Genomic DNA, 21,978 nt, shown 5'->3' with positions numbered 1-21,978 from the left:
CTCATTAGAGCTCGCGCTCCAGATGAATTGCTGCATGTTAAACAAATTTTGAGAGGAAGGGGAAGAACAACCTCCAGTGAATGATTGGATAATTATTTGACGATCAGCAATTTGAGTGAAATTTCCCACAAATACCACTTACGATGAAATTATCAGTTATTTGGTCAAATTTGTTTTTCAGATGCAAAGTTATTTTATGCTGTTTTAAATTTTTTGTCCCCCGTCGCACCGCGGAGCGAAGGGGGGGACTATGGTTTTCCCCTCCGTCCGTGTGTGCGTGCGTGCGTAAGCGAAGGACCGAATTCTAATTTGGTGTGGGTGCAACCCACGTCAAAATCCAAGATGGCCGCCGCCATGTATGTCTGAACCTTGTGAGCGAAATATCTTGAAAAAGAAACGAACTACTAACTTCTAATCTGGCGTGTGGGTGTATCTACACATAAGGAAGAACGCTATTGAAAATTGGGTCGCCACGTCAAAATCCAAGATGGCCGCCTTGCGTCTTCCACTTTGTCAACTCGCATCACTTCACCCACGGGGGACCTATGCGTAACGCTTGTTGTGCCCCGTCGCACAGGGTAGCGAAAGGGGGACTATGGCTTTCCCCTCCGTCCGTGTGTCCGTGCGTGTGTGTGTGTGCGTGCGTGTTTGCGTGCGTGCGTAAGCGAAGGACCGCATTCGAATTTGGTGTGTGGGTGCAACCCACGTCAAAATCCAAGATGGCCGCCGCCATGTATGTCTGATGCCATGTATGTCTTAACCTTGTGAGATGAATATCTTGAAAAATAAGCGAAGTACCAACTTCTAATTTGGTGTGTGGGTGTATCTAGGCATAAGGAAGAACGCTATTGAAAATTGGGTCGCCACGTCAAAATCCAAGATGGCCGCCGCCATGTATGTCTGAACCTTGTGAGGTGAATATCTTGAAAAATAAGCGAAGTACCAACTTCTAATTTGGTGTGTGGGTGTATCTCGGCATAAGGAAGAACGCTATTGTAAATTGGGTCGCCACGTCAAAATCCAAGATGGCCGCCTCCATATATGTCTGAACCTTGAGCGAAATATCATATCATAGCATGTTTTCTGCATCTTCCACTTTGTCAACTCATCACTTCACCGACGGGGGACCTAGGCGTAACACTTGTTATTTTTTATTTTAACCATTGCTGCCATTTACACTCACATGTACAAGATTTGTGTCTGTATGTACTTATAATACTTATAAATATTATGTTTTGTTGTTTTGTGCAGAGAAAGGTGAATTCCTGGCACTGGATTTGGGTGGATCAACATTCCGAATAATGCGCGTCACCGTAGCCCAGGAGGGTTCGGCTCAGATCCATATGGAGGACCGTAACTATGACATGCCAGAAACTGTCTTGACAGGAACTGCCTCGCAGGTGTAGCATTGATTGTGCCATAGCTCCAATGCAATGGAAATCTTTTTATTTTTTTTATTTTTTCTGTATACAAGATCAAGTATACAAGATACAACGTTTTCTTTTTATTAATTCTTTAATTCTTCTTTATTTCTTTTTTATTATTAATTATTAAATTCTTTTTTATTATTATTAAATTCTTCTTTATTATTAATTACATTAATTCTTCTTTCTTTGCTTTATTTAGAAGTCAACTGAGCTCCTGCATTATTTTGTGTTGCACTGAAGTTGGGGAAGTGTCAACATTGGGCTTTCCCATATCACTTTAAACTCTAAGTAAAATGTACTAGACTTTTTCCAATTGTTAGATTTATGTTTTTATTGCCTCCATGCTGGTTTGTAAGTAGGTAATTAACGAGAAACACCTGCTCCCTACGGAAGCAGCAAGAGGCAACTTTAAGTTGGAGGTGGCCATCCCAACTCAGAATAACTTTCCCAACTCTGAGTACAACCACCAACGCATTTCTTCCCGCAAACAAAGAAACAGACATATGTTTCAAAACATTTCCACCATATCTGAGATGATTATAGATTTCATTTTACTATAACAGAGAATTGATGTATTTAGAATGATTTGTACAATATGGTAGTAATTATTTTTTTACCTGCAACAGGTCACAAGCCTACAAGAGCTTCGTTTTGCTCTTCTTGTTCTTGGTGTTGGTGTTGTTGTTGTTGTTGGGGGGTCTATTTTTGAAATGTGCACCCATTGGTCAGCCAGCTGCCAGACCACACCCACATCTGTTGCTCGACTCCACCCACCATAGCACTGAGACAAATTGATATGGCTGCCATCTTGGTTTTCTGGTGGGCCAAACACATTAGGCCTGTAAGCCTCTGCTGATTATACACTGTCCAGGTTTGTTACGTCGTATATTTCCATTTGCTTTGTTTGGGTCGAGTGTTGTTCACGATGAGGAACCCCAAAAAATCTAATCGTATGTCGAATAGTAGTAAGGTTTAATCAACCCCATCAGAATGCATGATACTTCAGAATACACGGTAATTGAGCGTTACGTTACGTAATCACGGTAATCAAGCGTTGCGTTACGTAATCAAGCATTACTTTACGTAAGATGCTAAAAATAGCGTTGCGCAATGAATGATACTATATCGAGGTTAAGCAATCCATGATTGTGTGACAAATCAGCTCATTCTGATTTAACCGCGGGGAGGGTGACATGGATAAGAGGTGACCAGTTAATTTTTTGAATAGCGTATTAAATGTGTTTCCCAATCGTGCTGTTCATCTTTTAAGAGTGCTTTTGTAGTGAAATCGTATTCGTACTGAACCCGGGGTGATGCTCGCTGCTCGTTGACACCGCTAGGGGCGTGACTATAAGACCCGTTGCTGCGGACTGTGCTCCGAGACTTCTCCTGTGACATGTTACATCTGGTAGACTCGCTAACGGTACGTTTGCATAGATTATCCAGCTTGCTTGCATTGAATGTTATAAATGGTCCCATGTGATGTCACATCGTATACTTATTGTATTTTCTACTTTACAGGATGATGCTATGATCTAAATGCAATTAAACCAACCCGATGGACTAAAGTTGTGTGGACCTGATTGGTTTTCCACAACACTTAATTGCATTTAAGATCTACCGACATGGCTGGCAACAAGACGCTGACGGTGTCCGTATTCTGCGCCGACCCGCAAGCCCCGGATGGTGGCTTGCAACTGAAGCACTGGCTCAGAACATTGGAGAATCTTTTTGATGAGCCTGAGATCGCGCCGACGGCTGCCGCGAAGCTGGCAACCCTACATTCAAAAATCGACTACCGGGTGTACAACGCGATCGCTCAATGCGCGACGTATGACCTCTCCATCGCGGAGCTCAAACGGCTGTACATAAAAGAAAAAAGCCCGGTGTATGCACGATATTTGCTGCAAACGCGACGTCAGCAACCCAACGAGGCGATGGACCACTATGCCCAGGAGCTCCGGCAGCTCTTGCTGGACAGCACCAGGGAGCCACGGACTCCCGCGCAGGCTCAGGATGATCGTCTTTTAGATGCCTTCATTGCAGGGGTCTCCTCCCAGGAACTAAGGCTCAAGCTCTTGGAGAAGACCGACCTGACCTTTGCTACGGCTCTCGAGCAAGGGACAGTATACACTGAAGCGCGGATGCAATCGAACACCTATGATCGCACGCGCCTCTTGGCGGGCACCACACTATACGCCCGGCCAGAGAGTGCTACCGCCGAGGACGCGGATCCGCTCGCTGAACTCCGGGATGCTCCGGAGGAAGACCCAGCCCTGACGGCTGCCGTTACGACCAGACCCAAGGCCTTACGCGGGGCCGCATGCTTTTTCTGTGGGGGCCCACGCCATGCCCGGGTCGTGTGTCCGGCACGAGACGCTATATGCCATTTGTGCTCGCAAAAGGGACATTACGCGAAAGTGGGCAGGAAAACGGCACGCGGCTCGCGGCTCATTGACTCGCGCGGTCACGATCGCGCGGGCGCGGCGACCTTGAATGGGCTCATTGCGGAGCCCGCGAGCCGAGCCCGAAACCCGGCGCCTTACCCGACTTCGAAGGGGAGGGCCCCTCTCTGCGGGCCCCTGGGCGCTCAGACGTCCTTGGCGGGCGTCACCGGACAGCCACCACCGTCTCATCCTCCATCGGGCACGACGTACGTGTCCTTGACCAAACTCCGGGCCACACAAGGGGCTTTGAAGCCTCGCCAAGCCCCAGCGGAACGTTCTCCTCGTGTCGTCCACGAGCTAACGGCGGCCCACGCCCCGACAAAGGCGATTTCAAATACTACGGAGGCCTTTTGCTGCCAAAAGTGTCAAAAGGCGATTTCGAATACTACGGAGGCCTTTTTCTGCCAAAAGTGTCAAAAGGCGATTTCATATACTACGGAGGCCTTCTCCCGTCAGAATTGTCAGATTTTGAATCGCGAAACACCGGAATGCTTGGGAAAGCCCTCTGATGGCGTTAATGGATTCCCCATGGTCAACGCAGACTCCGGCCACGACCGCAAAACTGCTGCTGGCGTAGGATCCACCCGCGAGGCTGGTCCGACCCATTCGGGGGGCTCAGTCCCGCTCCCAGCAGCCTCGTCTGGCCTGGCTCAAGCCCTTATTCCCCTCATGGTCGAAGGCCATTGCGTTCGGGCCTTGGTGGATACAGGGTCTACGGATAGTTTTATCGACCAGCGACTTGTGCTCAGGCATGGATGGCGGATCTGGAGGTCTACGAGACGGATCTTCATGGCTTCCCAGGGGCTTCGACTCAGCACGAAGGGGGAATGCCGATTGAAACTCGTGCTAAAGGGACGGGTTTTCCCTGATGTACACCTTATGGTTTTACCCGCATTATGTGCTGATATTCTGTTAGGACACGATTTTCTTAAGCTGCATGGACGTCTGGTAATGGAGTTTGGTGGGCCTGACACGCTTGTTGTGGGGGCGGACGACGTGCTTGCGGTGTGCGCCCTAGCGCAAATGGACGTCCAGCCGCTTTCGCTGTTCCCCAATCTAACCTCCGACTGCGCCCCTGTCGCGGTGAAATCACGGCGCTACTCTCGCGCGGACATGCAATTCATTGCGGACGAAACGGCTCAGCTCTTGAAAGACGGCATCATAGAACCTAGTAGGTCGCCGTGGCGCGCCCAGGTCTTGGTGGTGCGCAGCGAGGCCCATCGCAGACGCATGGTAATCGACTATTCCCAAACGATTAACCGCTTTACACAGCTGGATGCCTACCCCCTTCCGGGGATGGACGCGCTAGTGCAACAGGTGTCCCAGTATTCGGTCTATAGCACTCTCGATCTCCGTAGTACGTACCACCAGATCCCTATCTCTAGGGCGGATCGTATCTATACCGCATTTGAGTCGGGGCAGCGGTTGTACCAATTTACGCGATTGCCTTTTGGGGTAACGAACGGGGTCGCTTGTTTCCAGAGGGCCATGGATGACCTCGTTGCGCGGGAGCACTTAACCGATGTTTTCGTCTACCTCGATAATCTTACGGTTTGTGGATATGACCAAGGGCACCATGATGCTAATCTGAAGCGCTTCATTGAGGTCGCGCAGCGGTATCACTTAACTATGAACGAGGAAAAGTGCCAATACTCCCTACGCACGATAGATCTTCTGGGGTACACCGTGACCCATGGCTCTGTCGCTCCGGATAAGGAGCATCTGCGACCTTTACTCGACATGGCCCCTCCCTGTGATCGGGCGTCCCTGAAGCGCGCCCTTGGGCTGTTCGCCCATTACTCCAAATGGGTGCAAAGTTTCTCCGCGAAACTTCGCCCCCTCGTGGCCTGCGACACCTTCCCCCTGAGTCCGGCCGCATTGAAGGCCTTAAGGCCGACATCGCCCGAGCCGCCGTGGCGACGATCGACGAGAGCGGCTCGTTCGTCCTCGAAAGTGACGCCTCGGATCAGGCCATCGCGGCGACCCTCTCCCAAGGGGGGCGTCCCGTGGCTTTCTTTTCACGGACTCTTACCACCGCTGAGCGGAGACACTCGTCCGTTGAAAAGGAAGCGTATGCGATCGTCGAGTCTATTCGGCGATGGCGCCCGTACTTACTCGGGCGGAGCTTCCAAATCATCACGGACCAGCAAAGCGTTGCGTTCATGTACGACACCTTACACGCCCAGCGCATTAAGAACGAGAAAATCACTCGCTGGCGTATCGAACTCGCCGACTTCTGTTACACCATCAAATATCGCCCGGGGAAGGATGACCAGGCCGCCGATGCCTTATCACGACCGGCTACATGTGCGGGTATCACCTCTTTGGAGGGCCTACGGGTGCTGCATGCCACTGCGGGCCATCCCGGCGTAACGCGTTTCGCTCATTTTGTGCGGTGTGGGAATCTCCCATACTCGATTGACGATATCCGCCGTATCTGTCACGACTGCGCTATCTGCGCGGAAATCAAACCGCGTTTCTATAACCCTCCCATGGGGACTCTGGTGAAGGCTACACGCCCGTGGGAACGCTTGGCGATGGATTTCAAGGGCCCATTGCCGGTGTCGAGCGGCTCTCGCTATCTGCTCACTATCGTTGATGAGTACTCGCGATTCCCCTTTGCTTATACGTGCGCGGACATGACTGCTGCCATGGTGATGCGATGCTTACAGAACTTGTTCTCAATGTTCGGTTACCCGGCCTATGTCCATACCGACCCGGGGTGCGGTCTTCTTGTCTCAGGAGGTGCGCGGCTATCTGCTCCAAAATAACATTGCTTCTAGTTACACCACGCCGTACAGACCCCAGGCTAATGGGCAGATCGAACGCTTCAACGGAATTATCTGGAGGGCCGTCATGCTCAACCTCCGGACCCTCGGCCGGGGCCTCGATAAATGGGCTTGGTCGCTACCTGCGGCGTTGAACTCGATCAGGGCTCTCCTGAGTACGGCAACCAACCAAACTCCCCACGAGCGACTTTTCCACCACCCCAGGAGCTCGGGGTGTATACGGTCTTTGCCCAGTTGGCTCGCTGGGCCTGGGCCGGCCTACCTTAAACGGGCGGTTCGCGCGAGCAAGTACGACCCCCTAGTGGACAAAGTGCAGATTCTCCAGGCTAATCCTGAGCATGCTCGTGTGATGACGACTGATGGCCGTGAGACTACTGTCTCCGTCCGTCACCTTGCCCCTTGCGGGGTCGCCGACCTAAGTAGGGAATCGGACGAACCGATCGAACCCATCTATGAGACTATGGCCTCTCCCGACGCTCCCATCGCCGAAAGTCTACCGACCCTCCCCTCGCCGAGACTACCTGGGCCCGACGACTTGGAGTTACCCCCTTCGTCACCCGACCCTGTTGGCGCCTCCGACGCCGGGGACACAGAGATATGTGATGTCGTACCCGGGGAATTTCGGACGCGTGCTGGCAGAGAAATTCGCCGCCCGGCCCGATACGGTTGGGTCGACTGATGTACCACCCTGTTCGTGCTGACGCTCACTCGCTTCTAGCCGCACTGCCGTATAATTCTGACGGGGGGAGAATGTAGTGAAATCGTATTCGTACTGAACCCGGGGTGATGCTCGCTGCTCGTTGACACCGCTAGGGGCGTGACTATAAGACCCGTTGCTGCGGACTGTGCTCCGAGACTTCTCCTGTGACATGTTACATCTGGTAGACTCGCTAACGGTACGCTTGCATAGATTATCCAGCTTGCTTGCATTGAATGTTATAAATGGTCCCATGTGATGTCACATCGTATACTTATTGTATTTTCTACTTTACAGGATGATGCTATGATCTAAATGCAATTAAACCAACCCGATGGACTAAAGTTGTGTGGACCTGATTGGTTTTCCACAACAGCTTTAAATGTGTGTTTCCCAATCTGCACATTACTGGATTTTATCACAGGTTGTGACCACAGTGTGGTCATTCGTGTCTTTTTACGATAACATCCAGTTTTAAAGTTATTCTATCCAGTGGATAATTAGCGCATTAGGAAGTATGGTAATTCACCCAGTTGTGATAATTCCAAACTTTAACATAAAAATAAAAACCCAAGTTGGAGGTGGCTATCCCAACTTGGTACTGAATAATGTTCCCATGCACACCGAGTGCAACCACCCTTTCAACTTTTGGCCAACGGTTTAGGAATGCATAAAATACAGAGCACATATGTAAATTAGGTCAGTTTTAGGTTCGATAATGTTTTCATAGAGGTCCTGTAAACCGCTGGGATGTATAATACACTGCTCTTCCACCGAGAGCAGCGCTACATGAAGCAGCGCTAAAGACTGGTCACCTCTTACCCATTTACATAGAGAATTGGCATCCCCCAAATTCCTGTGATTTATGAGTGTGAATTCCCTGGTCCCTGGTGTTCAGTCCCTGGTGTTGGGCTAGCGGCTAGGGTGCCGGCTTAGGATCCTGGGTTCGAATCCCGGTCAATCGCTGAATTAACGCCAGGGGGGTTGACTCGGCCTTAGTGGGGCGGCTTAGCCCAAATATTCAAAAGAATTGTGCATTTTGTGAAACAAGCACCAAATTTGGCACAAATGTACATTAATATGTTGCGAACATTTTCAGATATTGGGCCACTTGAAATTCCGTAATTTTTTTTTTCAAATTTTTTCAAATTTTGTAATTTCAAGTTTTTCGGGTGACACCGTCACAATTTCGGTCTTCGAGGCCGGCCGATAGGCAAAGTGTGACCGGAAGGGACGAGGTTCTCCTGACCACGTGGCCCTCGATCTGGGAAGCGAGAGGCGTTCCATTAGTGGACGCGCCCCTCACGCCCGACTTTTGGGCGGCCCCGGCAGGCCGTTTGTTTTGACGTTCCGTGACAGGCCCCGCACCCCCACCTCCGGGCCGACCGGAAGCTTGTGCTGAGTACATCATACCTGAACAACTCAGTGAGGCAGAACACAGCAGTGCACACCAGGGTGACCCCTTCAGTGCATAAACCAATTAACCTGTCCACTGCAGGGCATATAGAAATGAAGTTATTTTCTGCATATAATAATAATATAAGTTCAGTTCTATATAACAATTTCTGTTATCACCACTACCACTACAACTACCACTACTACAAGCTTTGTCTGGAATTTTGTGGACTAACAGACTAACAGACAAACAGACATGCAGACAAGCTGGGATCAAAACATTACCTCCTTCCACCATTGAGTGTAGAGGTAAACATCATGGAAATTATATCATGCCCTAGATTTAATTCATGCTTACCCGTGTATTTGCTTCACTGCTTCACAAGGTCTTTTGCATACATGTAATTCAGACTCTCGTCTTCATTGCTGACCACACAATGTTCGCAACATATTAATGTACATTTGTGCCAAATTTGGTGCTTGTATCACAAAATGCACAATTCTTTTGAATATTTGGGCTAAGCCGCCCCACTATATCGGCCGGCCTCGAAGACCGAAATTGTGACGGTGTCACCCGAAAAATTTGAAATTACGAAATTTGAAAAAATTTGAAAAAAAAAATTACGGAATTTCAAGTGGCCCAATATCTGAAAATGTTCGCAACATATTAATGTACATTTGTGCCAAATTTGGTGCTTGTATCACAAAATGCACAACAGGTTTGCTATGCTGCTACACTACCTGTCATCCTTCCGAGGTCGGCAAATTTGAGTACCAGTTCACTGGTAATTCCCTGCTTGTCGTTAAAGGTGGCAAAAAGGGTTGGCGTCAGGAAGGGCATCCGGCCGTAAAACATTGCTTCAAAAAGGGGACCGAAAAACAACAACAACCACAGTTCCCGAAAAAGGCCAACCCCCGCTTGCGGGGAAAAAATGGCCTCTAAAGGTGGTTTTTAAAAATATTTTTTTATGAGTGTGAATTATTTTATTCGCTTAAAACCTTCCTGGGCACACCGCATGTACAACCGCTAAGTTTAAAGTACAATCACCAAGGTCATACTCTGTGTGGACACTTTAACCATGCATTACGCTGCTGAAGCTGGTATTATTCAAATTATGACATTTGAATCTCTCATTCATATACAAAGGGGAGTTGTACGGTCTACATAGATGTTGGAACAATGAACCTTTGTAATTTTGCAGTTACTGGCCATTTCTTTGTTGGAAGGTGCATTTGTACAAATACTTCATGAAAATCAAAATACTGGATTCTGCTCTGTCTATAATGCCTTTGCAATGATTTACTTACACTTGTATCCTGTTTTTATTTATTTTATTTTTTTCTTACATGCACTCAAACCATCTGTATAATTGACTTGAAATACAAGTATCTGGTTATAAGTTTTGTATTTTTTTGTATTTTCTTTTTAGCTATTTGATCATGTGGCTGAATGTTTGGCTGACTTCATGGATCAGCTGAAAATCAAAGAGAAAAAGCTTCCTCTTGGTTTTACGTTCTCCTTTCCCTGTGAACACAACCAAATGGATGAGGTGTGTTGAATTTTGGGGTTTTCTTTCATTAAAATGAATGTATTTCATACTGTTATTCACCATTAATTTGTGTAGGGATCCAGATAATTCAAGGGTAAGATTGGAACCTTGTGTGTGTGTGTGTGTGTGTGTGTGTGTGTGTGTGTGTGTGTGTGTGTGTGTGTGTGTGTGTGTGTGTGTGTGTGTGTGTGGTGTGTGTGTGTGTGGTGTGTGTGTGTGTGTGTGTGTGTGTGTGTGTGTGTGTGTGTGTGTGTGTGTCAGTCATACTTTTTTTTTGTCAATTAATTACATATTATTGAAATGTACCTTTTAACTCTTTAGACTGCTGAGACCCCTTCAACCTTTGATGACCCTTTAAGATCCTTAAGACCCAGAGGACCCCCCAAAAAATGCCCCAAGCACCCCCCAAAAAATGCCCAGGTTTCCCAACACATACACCACACAAGGATTTTCATTGATTTTTGTGCAATTCCATACCCTTGGGCCAATTGCCTCAACTTGCTGTACCACATTTAGGGCTGTATTTAGGTCCTTTTAGGCCCTTAGCACTGCTGTTTCTTAGGCCCTTTGGTGGATGCCCTTTTTTTGGAGTGTATCGGTTTCTATCTATTGGTAGATGAGTGGTCAAAATTATCTTAAATACCGTGATAAAGCGTACAATGAAGCATACAGAAACTTCCACAAAATTGCCAAACAATTAAAGCCTTGGAGGGGGAAACGCCAACAGCATGGCAGAGGGAGAAAATACATGGAGACGGACAAACAAGGGATGCAGGCAACGATGAGGGTTAAGGGTGTAGTACTGGTGAAAAATTGAGAAAACTACATAGGTACCTTTGAGAGGCCTTTACACAAAAACAGTCAAGTTAATATCTAATTTTCAGTTTTTCTTGAAAGATATAATCTTGGCTTTAACTCAGACCAGTTTCAACGCTTCTTTGTCATATTACATGCATATAATTTGCATAAATTAGACCGTCAATAAAAAACAAGGAAAAACAAAGAACACATTTCTATCTTCTATGTCACCTATCATTCTTTTCACACAAAACTTGGTACATGTATTATACATGTTACTCTACTACCTGATGAGGATTTTGTGAAATTATGTCAAATGTTCACTAATTAGCTAATTATGCCAATTACCAGATAAAACTTGGTTGTCCTTCAATAAATCCACAATGGCTACTCCTATAAACAAAAGCCTTCATCATTTTAAAGGAAGTGATATTCTGAATATCCTGTCCAAATTTCAGCCCAAAAGAATGATGCATTTCCCAAGTTATAACAAATTTCATGTAAAATATTATATTGAATTGAAATTTGAATTTTTCAATAATTAGGGGTACTTCTATGACCTCTAACAGCATGATTCTTGTTTATAAGACTATAAGGAAACTGTTCAGCGAAAAAAAATAAAAAAATAAAAAAATAAATAAATCACCTGTTCACCAGTACTACACCCTTAAGGGAGAACATAAAGGGTGGATAAGATGGATACATAAGCAAAAAAATTTAGAGGGGAGGAGGGTGGTTAAATAGGTTTATAAAAGGTCATGATTTTGTATGGGGGATGATTTGAGATGGTGGTGAATAGCTGTGGATATAGGAGACAAGTCCTAATGTGTACAAAAATAATAATTAAATAAAAATTATATATATATTTATTTCATTTTGTTTTATTTTTTTACCTCAAATACACGAAGCGCTTTTATGAAGCAGGTCACATTTTATGAAGCGCCAATATGTGGGGTGATTTATTTATTTATTTATTTTTCTTAAAGGTACTGGGGTTTGTTTTTGCAACCACTCACAAAGAAATACCCCTTAATGGGGCAAGTTTATTTTCTGTTGGTGGCTAGTTATACCTCATCCTCTGGCATGGGCACAGTCAGCATTGTGCACAGGAAAAATTGCATCAACCCTCCATCGAGCCTTCATTGGCTGTGTTCGCGTTTCGGGTATGGATGGTACAGTATTCTTTGTGTAATGAATTGCGGGTTTTTTAAACAACTTTTTTTCTAAGTATACTATGGGAATCAAGTCTGGAGAATCAGACACAAAATTCGACAGTTTGGTGAATATTTGTAATTTGACCTAATGGAGAGTAGATTTTTATGCAATTTACTAATTTCCGTTTTTTCCCTCCCATGTCAGATTCAGTTTTCCGATTCAAGTGACCGATTCCGGAAAATACTGAAATCACCGCAGTACATAAAAAAAAAAAAAAAAAAACATTGGGGTCGGTTGGAATCTTTTGCGTAGGTCCAGTTCAACGGAAACTGGGCTTTGGATTACTGGAATCTGTTTTTCTGTTGGTGGCTAGTTATACCTCTTGTTCATTTTCATGAACCATCATTTTCATGTCCCCTTTCTAGAAATTTTGACTAACGATGACAGTTTATCAACATTTACAATACAAATTCAAACCTGTGATAGGGTCTATATGATGTGTTTTCACTGAATGGAGTGCAAGCCACTTTTTACATTTTGCTTGAAGCACTTCATTTAGAATAGAAACATTGTTTATGTTAAATGTTGCTTCTGTGATCACAGAGCATTCTGCTACGTTGGAGCAAACGATACAATGTGGAAGATGTGGTTGGTCAGAATGTTGTTCAATTGCTGCGTGATGCCATTGAGCGTCGAGGGGTGAGTACTTTATTTCCTTCCAGATTTTTGAGAAAGTGTATGTAGTCAAGCATTTTTATTTATTTTTGTAAATATGTTATTGTGGGCCTAGTCTTGGCTGGCACTACACCACCATCTCAGGTCATTCCCAGTCTCCAACCATGATATTTTCTTTTTTTAAATTCACCCCACCTCTCCCCATCTATTTGCTTGCTTCTCTCCTCTTCCTGTTTGTTCATCCCCTTCCTCTACCACACATTGCTGCATTGCCTCGCTGTTATTGCCATATATTCTACCATCTTCTCACTTCACTCTTCCATCAGTCTAGACTCGATTGCAGTCGTCCAAAACGGGGTTTATGGATTGGGTCTTGTCCGTCCGTCCGCTTGCAACAATATCTCTGTATGGACCGATTTTGATCATACTTGGCATAAAGACAATACATGATGGTGTACATATGCACATCATATTGTTTCGCGATGCAATCAAAGATGGCCGACTGGCGGCCATTTTAGTTGTAAAAAACCCAAAAAAAAAAACCCCGATATTGAAAACGTCTTCAACCCTTTCTCGGACATGCATTTACCAGTTATTCAAACTTGCCTCACAGATAATAAATGATGGCTTACATATACACGTCATTTTTTTTTCCCCCAAGATCAGATCCAAGATGGCTGGCTGGCGGCCATTTTGTTACTTAAACGTATCCCCAACCCTTTCTTTGAACATGCATGGTCTGATTTTGTTCAAACTTGGCACAAGCACAGCAGATGACAGCATATACGTGCACCTCACTTTATTTTGCGATCTGAGCAAAAATCGCCGACTGATGGCCTTTAACTCTGTGCAGCAAAATTACAAAAACCACAAGGGCTATGAGATTTTGTCTTTCTTGTTCAACCTAAAAATCATACATATGAACTACATGCTAGCTAACACACTATTTTTTATTTTTTTTGGAAGTTCACAAATGGCCACTTTGCATGTAATTTACATGAGCCTTGATTCTGTATTATATATATATATATATATATATATATATATATATATATATATATATATATATATATATATATATATATATATATATATATATATTGTTTGATTTACCAAGCATGTCTTTCCTGGTATACATTATTCTACCTTTGCACTGCACTTGTCACAAAATTATATTGCTCTTCCTGTAGGACTATGACATTGATGTTGTGGCGGTGGTGAATGACACTGTTGGGACGATGATGACGTGCGGTTATGATGACCATCGGTGTGAAATTGGCCTCATTGTAGGTAAGTCATACAGTAAAGGTTCATTATATATCGATGTGTGGATGTCGGGAGAGGTTGCTTTTGCTAAATCTGCTGAATAATTTGAATGACTGATTTTATGAGACATGTCAATAAAGATGTATGGTCTAGTAAGACTGCTCTTATCTTGTAGTGTGAACTGCTGGAGGCCTTTTAGTCTCTGGACAATGTCATTGTGAAACATTCATTTAAGAAGAGTGTTGTGATACAACCACCATGAAGAGGGGTCTATTGAGCTTGTTGCTCACATAGGAAAGCCAAACGGGACAATTAATGCTGCATTTCTCTTTTTATTCTGCCTTTCTTTTGCTGGGGTTTAGAAGATGTAAGATGCAAGGATGTGATTTTTATTCCTCCGAAGCCGAAGACGCCGGAGGTGTTATGTTTTCGGTTCGCCCATCAGTGCATGCATAGCAGATTTTCTTTACCGTGATAACTTGTGAACTGCTGAAGGGATTTTGATCAAACTTGGTACAAGTATGCACTGTGATGCAAAGATGAACTGATTCGATTTTGGGTTGAACAGGTCAAATGTCATGTGGCCTTTGAAAATCATTTTCCAGATCATAACTCGAGTTAAAAGCATCTTGCATTTTCTCTTCTACTTCTCTCTTCCCACTCTTTCTCTCTCTCCTCCCACTCTCTCGCCCACTCATGTGACCTTCAATTGAGAACAAACATGATAATGGGTTGACATCTCATCCGGGCGGAGGCATATTAATTGACACATTTGCATCAAATTGTATTCTCTCGCAATTTTTTTTATTTTTTTTTGTTCCTTGCAGGGACGGGAACAAATGCCTGTTACATGGAAGACCTCCGAAATATTGACCTCGTCGAAGGAGACGAAGGTCGGATGTGCATAAATATGGAGTGGGGTGCTTTTGGAGAGGATGGTTCTCTGGATGACTTGCGAACAGAATTTGACATTGAAGTTGACCAGAGTTCCATTAACCCTGGACAACAGTTGTAAGTTTTGTTTCCTGTTGGCATTCAAGGTAGTAAATTGCACTTTTTAATGCAGGAAAAAAAAAAAATGTATGTTTTCTTCTCAACGGGTTGTTTTAGGTTTGAGAAGATGATAAGTGGAATGTACATTGGAGAAATTGTGCGTCTCGTCTTGGTGAAAATGACTAATCAAGGTCTGCTGTTTGATGGAAAACTTTCGCCTCAACTGTTGACACGAGAGAAATTTCCAGCAAAGTTTGTTTATGCAATTGATGTGTGAGTACTTTTTGTTTTTCCTTGGGTACTTCTGTGAACCTCAGCTTGTTTGAACTGTAGTTTGGGATTTTACGACTTAACAATAAGCTTAAGAATTTAAACAAACAGGAATTTTGTATAAACCAGGACACCACACCCTTTCCAAGACGACAATATTCCATTGTAGTGAAGCAATGATTTCACCACATCGCACAATCTAACTCAAAACCACTTCCCAATCGGATCATGAAATGGAGCTTGTTGATTGCTCTATCAATGACGTAATGTACGCTGCCTGCACTGATTGGTCTCGGATGCAGAATGTTGTGGCAACAGAGCACGTTTAGGTCAGTGGCAAAAGGCTACAATTGGTGGAGTTTTGAAGTTGTTTGTGTGGGAAAGCTAAGAGACATGGTCAATGTGGACAAAGGTTGGTGTGAGAGAGCACTTTGGGCATTCTAGCACTGTTTGGGCAGAGCTTATTACCTCCACCATTTGTGATGAATGGAGGTTGTTTTCATCCCTTTCTGTTTGTTCATGTGCAGGATATCTCAAAGTTGTGGACAGGTTGGGGTGTGTGGCAAGGACGGATTGATTCGATTTTGGTGACTATCCGGATACTATTATGATACTACAATTATGATACTACAATTATTGCACATTCTGTTTTCGTTTTGTAAGTGTTTCTACACCATTGAGAGATGGTCAAAAATGATACATAGCACAATATCTCAGTTGTGGACGGATTTGGACTAAACTTTATGAACTGGTGGGTGTGTAACAAGGGCGAATTGATTCGATTTTGGTGAAGATCTGGATCTGGATACGAGAGTTTTTAAAATTCTTAAGGGATTCTTCACCATTGAGAGATGGGACCAAAAATGATATATCTACCATATAAAACACAGTTTGTGTGTTTGTACAGATGTCTGTCCCCGTTCATAAAGGTAGATTGTAAAGGCTAATCTTTTAACATGAATGTGTTCACTACGGTCTATTTTTGATGTTAAAACAAAGTCGAAAGACATTTTTCATAAGAATAATGGTCTCTTCTATTGCAATTGTTGATGGTGGCTCACAAACCAAGCCTCAAGGGTGGTGTACAGAAGCGTTTTTTAAAAATAACAATAAATACAAGATGCAGGGAGGTGAAATTCGCTGCACGTAATGCGCAACGTGGACAGATTAAAATGAGTGCTCATTTACATCCGTATGATGTCTAATAAATAAAGAAGATATATAATGTCGAATAAATTAGTTTAATAAATTAGTTTATTGGATCGTTTTAAATTCATTGATCTAGAAATGTGGTTGAATTATTTGAAAATTTTATTGGGCATTGGCATTGAATGCTTTTCACCATATTCAATTTGCACTGACATCACTGTTCACCAGATAGTGCAGCTTATTTTGTATTTTTGTAATCGAAGAACCCAGCTATAAACTGTCATCCTGGAGTTTCAAAGGCAGGGTGATTTGTCAAAGTGTGTGCCGTCCCTCGGATGGACGTTAAAACTGGGCTGGGCGCCTCGTCTACCAACACTAGTTCGCTGATGCTAGTTATACATATCATGATATATATATCATATATATTCATGCAAAAATTGTATAACTAGTCCCTCCAGTCCAGGTCCTAAACATTTCCCCCAGATACCCCTTTCTTGTGAAACACTCCAAATCCAGACTCGCTGTCCTCGCACTCCTTTGTTCCTCTTATGCTTGTGGAACCCCCTTCCTCAGTCTATTCAATTGCACTCTTCTAGGGCTTAAATTTTGCAGTACACCGACACTTTAGGTTATTTCCAAAAATCCTACAACTGTGCTTCATCCCTACTCTCTCCTCTTTACATGAACTTCTCCAGATCTTTCTCAAGATGCTGCAAGACATGCTGCTTCTCCTGTCTCAACAATGGATGGAGGTCCTCAATGCCAAACAGGAAATTAGAGCTGTCTCCCTCGACATATCACGTGCCTTCGATACGGTCTGGCACCCAGCTCTGCTCACCAAACTCTACTCCTATGGTATCCATGGAAATCTCCATGCATGGCTTGCGGACTTCCTCTCTGGTCGTAGTCAACGTGTGGCCCTGAATGGATTTCTCTCATCTCCCCTTCCTGTTCAGGCTGGAGTTCCCCAAGGCAGTGTGCTGGGCCCTGTGCTTTTTCTGGTCTTTATCAATGATCTCTCCGACTCTCTGGAAAATCCTCTCTATCTCTTTGCTGATGACTCCACTCTCTGCCGCTCCATTCCTCTTCCCTCAGATCGGCAGTCTGCAGCCTCCTCACTCTCTGAAGACCTGGACAAAATCACAGACTGGTCAAACAAGTGGAACATGTCTTTCAATCCTGACAAATCTCACACTCTTACTATGTCTCTCCGAAAAGATCGACTGGACAACCCTCCCATCTACTTTCTCAACAATCCTCTCCAAGAAGTTCTGTCGCTCAAGCTTTTGGGTCTCACTATCTGCCATGATCTTTCTTGGGAAAACCACATTTCCAAGCTGGCCTGCAAAGCCAGTCGCCGACTGGGCATCCTCCGTCGTGCGAAGTCCTTCCTAGGCACACCTGAGCTCCTCACCACATACAAGGCTTTCATCCGCAGCTCAATGGAATACTGTTCTCCCCTATGGGCCGGTGCTCCTGCCTCACACCTAGCTCGGCTTCACGCTGTTGAAACCAAAGCTTTCAGAATTATTGGAATCTCCCGCGATGAAGCTATCTCTGAGGGCCTTTCACTCACTCACCGCAGGCAGGTAGGTGGTCTTTCTGTCTTCTACCGACTCCTCTCCGGCCTTGCTCCCCCAGCTCTCTCTGTGCTCTGTCCCCCAAATATTCCTACAGGTCGCACAAGATCTGCCAGCAAGCCTCTGATGGTTAAACTGCCAAAATCTCGACTCTCTGCTCACCTTCACTCCTTCATTCCTCTTTTCTCCCGCCTCTGGAACAAACTCCCACACTCCCTTCAATCCCACTCCTCCCTCCAGGTCTTTAAAACAGCTGTTCACCACCATCTCTTATCTTCCCCCATCCAAAACCTTGATCTTTTCTACCCCCGCTAATTCACCCCAGATCCACCTTGTTTGAAATTCCAACTTCTTTCCTGGAAGTCCTGGCAGTGTCCATATGTTTTATACCTCTCCCACCGCCCCCTTCCCATGCCCCCCCCCCCCCAAAGCCCTCGCCCTCTCTCAGATCTCTCGATGTCTCCATGTCTCTCGGTCCCTGCTCTCAAATGTTGTTTGTGTCCTTCCCCCTCTCTCCCCATCTTGTCTACCGCTCCCGATGTTATATGTTTTATGTGTCGGTTTGTCTTTCTGTGTGATTAATGTTCGCTCTTTCACGAGCCTCGATCTTGTATACAAAAAAAAAAAAAAAAAAAAAAAAAAAAAAATGGTGACCTCCTTTAATCTTGGAAAAATTCATATGCCCCCTCTTTTTGCAAGCTTTCAACACTGCTTGAATGTTTACTTCCTTTCCTTTCTGTATAGTAGAACTGACTCCGTGTCTGTCTTGTGTCCTCTCTAATGCTTCAAGAGTGCTGCCCATTATCATCTCCTGCATCAGCATCTCCTCTCCTCTTCTCCCATTGACTCCATCCTGCCCCTGCTCTCTCTCTCCCCCTCTGTCCTTCCTTCCATCTTCTTTCTGTCACTTTATACACTTATTTGTGGTGTTTGTGTACTTGCTCCATTTTGAACACCTGTCTCTCTCTGTGATCTACTGCCCGATGTGGTTTCTTTATTCCATAATCCCAGATTTGTATATATGAAAAAGAAAATCCCTATATCCATCGTCTTTCTTTCATTGTCTCTACCTTGCTCGATATATTTGCTGGTTGCCATTTCTTTCCCTCTTATTTCTCCTGTTCATCAATGTATGTATCCACGTGTTGTCCCACACTGTGTTACTGTCTGTGTTGCCTCCTACCCTCGACATCATTGAAGGGGGCCTGGTGATGACACGTGCTGAAAGGGAGCACTCAGTTTTCACTCCGTTTGTTTTCTTTCTTGTTTGTCCAGGCGATATCTCAGGCACCTTTTGAGCAAGGAAGCTGATATGTGGACCCGACAGTGACCAAGTGATTTAGCTGAAAAGAATATTTTTGATTTATTGATTAATCAATTAATCGATTTATTGTTGATCAGTTATTCAATTGCAATTGTCAATTATTCAGTTGATTATTAATTTTTTTTTCTATTGATTATTTAATTTTCAAAAAGTTACAGCTTCAGACGAAACACTGGTGGTTTAGGTATGCTATTAACCAATTGATTAAGAAATTAATTATTTTATGATTTATTGATTTTTAATTATGTAATCAATCAATTATTGTACACCTCTCCCTCCTAATACCGTCTCTATGTGCTGCACGGGAAAAAAAATATATATATTTGACATGGGGTAAGTGTACTTTGTATCTGTACTTGGTTTCATTAAATTTCATCCAATCTTTTCAATTCACGTTTAAATGTCTGTTTGTATCGTCGATATTATGTGCAAAGTGCAGGTCCAACTGGTAAAAAAAAAATCCTCCGTCATGTTCCCAACCTCCCATATTCTTGATTTATTATTGTAAATAAATTATTAATCCGAAGTGTAAGTGCATGTCCTTCCTCTCCGTGTCCCATGGGCGCCGAGAGGCCAGGTCAACGTCAGTTCCTTTAAGCATTTCCATAAAAGGAGAATGCCTCCTTTAAACATTTGGCTCATCGTTAAGGTTTTCGTACCTTAGTGGAGAGGTTGGCATTAGCTGCCTGCTGACGAGACAATATATTGTTACGGTTTTGAGAACCCACACTCTTGTAAATAAATATGACATCATTAAAGGGTTCAAGGTTGCACCCCATAGTTAGGCCACAAGCAACACGTAGGCCACCATAGGACTTCAGTTATTTCATTAGTATGTGTTTAGATAAGGCCGTGTTTCCAATAGTTGAATCTGCGTTGTCAATCAAATAAGGAGTAGGCCCTTTCGTCCATTTTAACAGCCTCCCTCTCCAAGCCGCGCCATTAAGCGCGCCCCTACAGTCTGTACCTCATGGCCCCTCCCAAGTGTTACGTGCCTCGGCCAGCAGCAGCTGCCTTAGCGCTCGCTAAACACCGCCATAAGCCACGAGGTGAGGCCCGAGAAAGGGGGCGGAACCCCAGGAAGGAGTGGCCACGTCAACCCACCATCAGGGCGTGGCCGGTAAGCGATAACCAGCCAACCAGGGCTGAAGTGACATCGCCGACGGGCATGGCTTTGGGGCTCACGGAGTGATCGCTTGGTTGAGATATAAAAGCGAACGCAAAGCCCTTTCACAGGACTTATGAGATATACGGCGCGCTTGATGAGAGAACATACCGGAGGACTGATGCAGTGGCGCTGATTAAAGGAGGACCTTATTAAAGGAGGACCTTATTAAAGGAGGACTTATCGGGAGAGCGCACCTTTGTGAAGAGATATACGGCGCGCTTGATGAGAGAACTGTCCAAGACGGCGTCGTACGATCGGCGTTGTAAAGGACTGGTTGGAAACGCGCTGTGCGAAAGGACCTTGGAGAGAGGGGGCCTTTGGCACGAGTGTGCATTTATTGCATACGCCATAGGACACCGGCTTCCCCCCGCTATATAATTGTCCGGTCGCGTTCCAACTACACGCGGAGCTGCCTGCCGGGTTTCGTCCGCTGGATCGGAGCCGGGCTGGAGCCTGGACTCGCTGGTGGCCATCAACCATCTACAATCCCCGTGTGAGTGTGTACGTTTGTCCTGGGTATTAAGAATAAGACTCTTTAAGGCTGCCCTGTGTTCTTCTTCTTCTTCTTCCTCTTCCTATCCTGTACATTCTTTCGTTTCCTCTTCTCCTTCTTGTAAATTGTTAATAAACCAATCTTTGTTCTTCCTATTTTCTGGGTTTCCTCTTTATCCGATCGCATCAGTCTTTTCTCTCATTTGGAAAGCATGGCACGATCGCAACCACTATAATCGGGTCTAGTCATTTGTTAACGGCTCGGATCGCGGATTGCTATCCGCTCGGCATTTTCCATCATATCCGTGGTTCGAGCGGGAGTTATTCTCTCGTTTCCGGTCGGCGTTAGTAATTAGGTGGTCCCTACCTAAAAAACAAACCCTACCTAACGCCGCGCCGGGAAGGACGTTATAACTTCCAGGACTCGTGTCGGCAAGATAAAAGGACAAGGGGATTAACCCCCCCTTGATAAGGGGAGAGCCGAAGTCCGAGATCCGCAACAATATTTCAAACGCCATATAATCATGTTATCGTGATTGTTATAATGACATATGGGATTATTATCAGCAGTCCGCCGTATTCAGGGCGGTCACGTGGGTGAGATGAGGAATGACTGTGGATGGGGGATGGTTAAGAATGCTAATCGTTTCCGAAGATCGTTTCTTGTGATCTCGGGTGTGTAGACCGACCAAGTTTAGACGGTGTTGGAAGATGCACGACATGACCAAAAGTATGTGGACACCCCTTCTAATTAGTGGATTTGGCTGTTTCAGCCACACCTATTGCTGACAGGTATATATAAT

General features: G+C 44.8%; 1 protein-coding gene across 1 annotated transcript in view; it reads left to right on the top strand.

Moving 5' to 3' along the window:
• The window catches only part of LOC137436537 (hexokinase-1), a 77,817-nt gene that overhangs the window by 21,789 nt on the left and 34,050 nt on the right, over positions 1-21,978 (top strand). Inside the window, exons 3-8 of the mRNA XM_068130408.2 lie at positions 1,252-1,400; positions 10,186-10,305; positions 12,862-12,957; positions 14,124-14,223; positions 15,027-15,210; positions 15,310-15,465. Coding sequence (XP_067986509.1) covers positions 1,252-1,400; positions 10,186-10,305; positions 12,862-12,957; positions 14,124-14,223; positions 15,027-15,210; positions 15,310-15,465 — 805 coding nt within the window. The remainder of the gene's footprint in view (positions 1-1,251; positions 1,401-10,185; positions 10,306-12,861; positions 12,958-14,123; positions 14,224-15,026; positions 15,211-15,309; positions 15,466-21,978) is intronic.

The sequence above is a fragment of the Myxine glutinosa genome, chromosome 11 (assembly GCF_964187855.1).
Source record: "Myxine glutinosa chromosome 11, kmMyxGlut1.1, whole genome shotgun sequence".
Taxonomy (NCBI): domain Eukaryota; kingdom Metazoa; phylum Chordata; class Myxini; order Myxiniformes; family Myxinidae; genus Myxine; species Myxine glutinosa.
The sequence above is the reverse complement of the archived record's forward strand: the minus strand, read 5'-3'. Positions and strand labels throughout refer to the sequence as shown.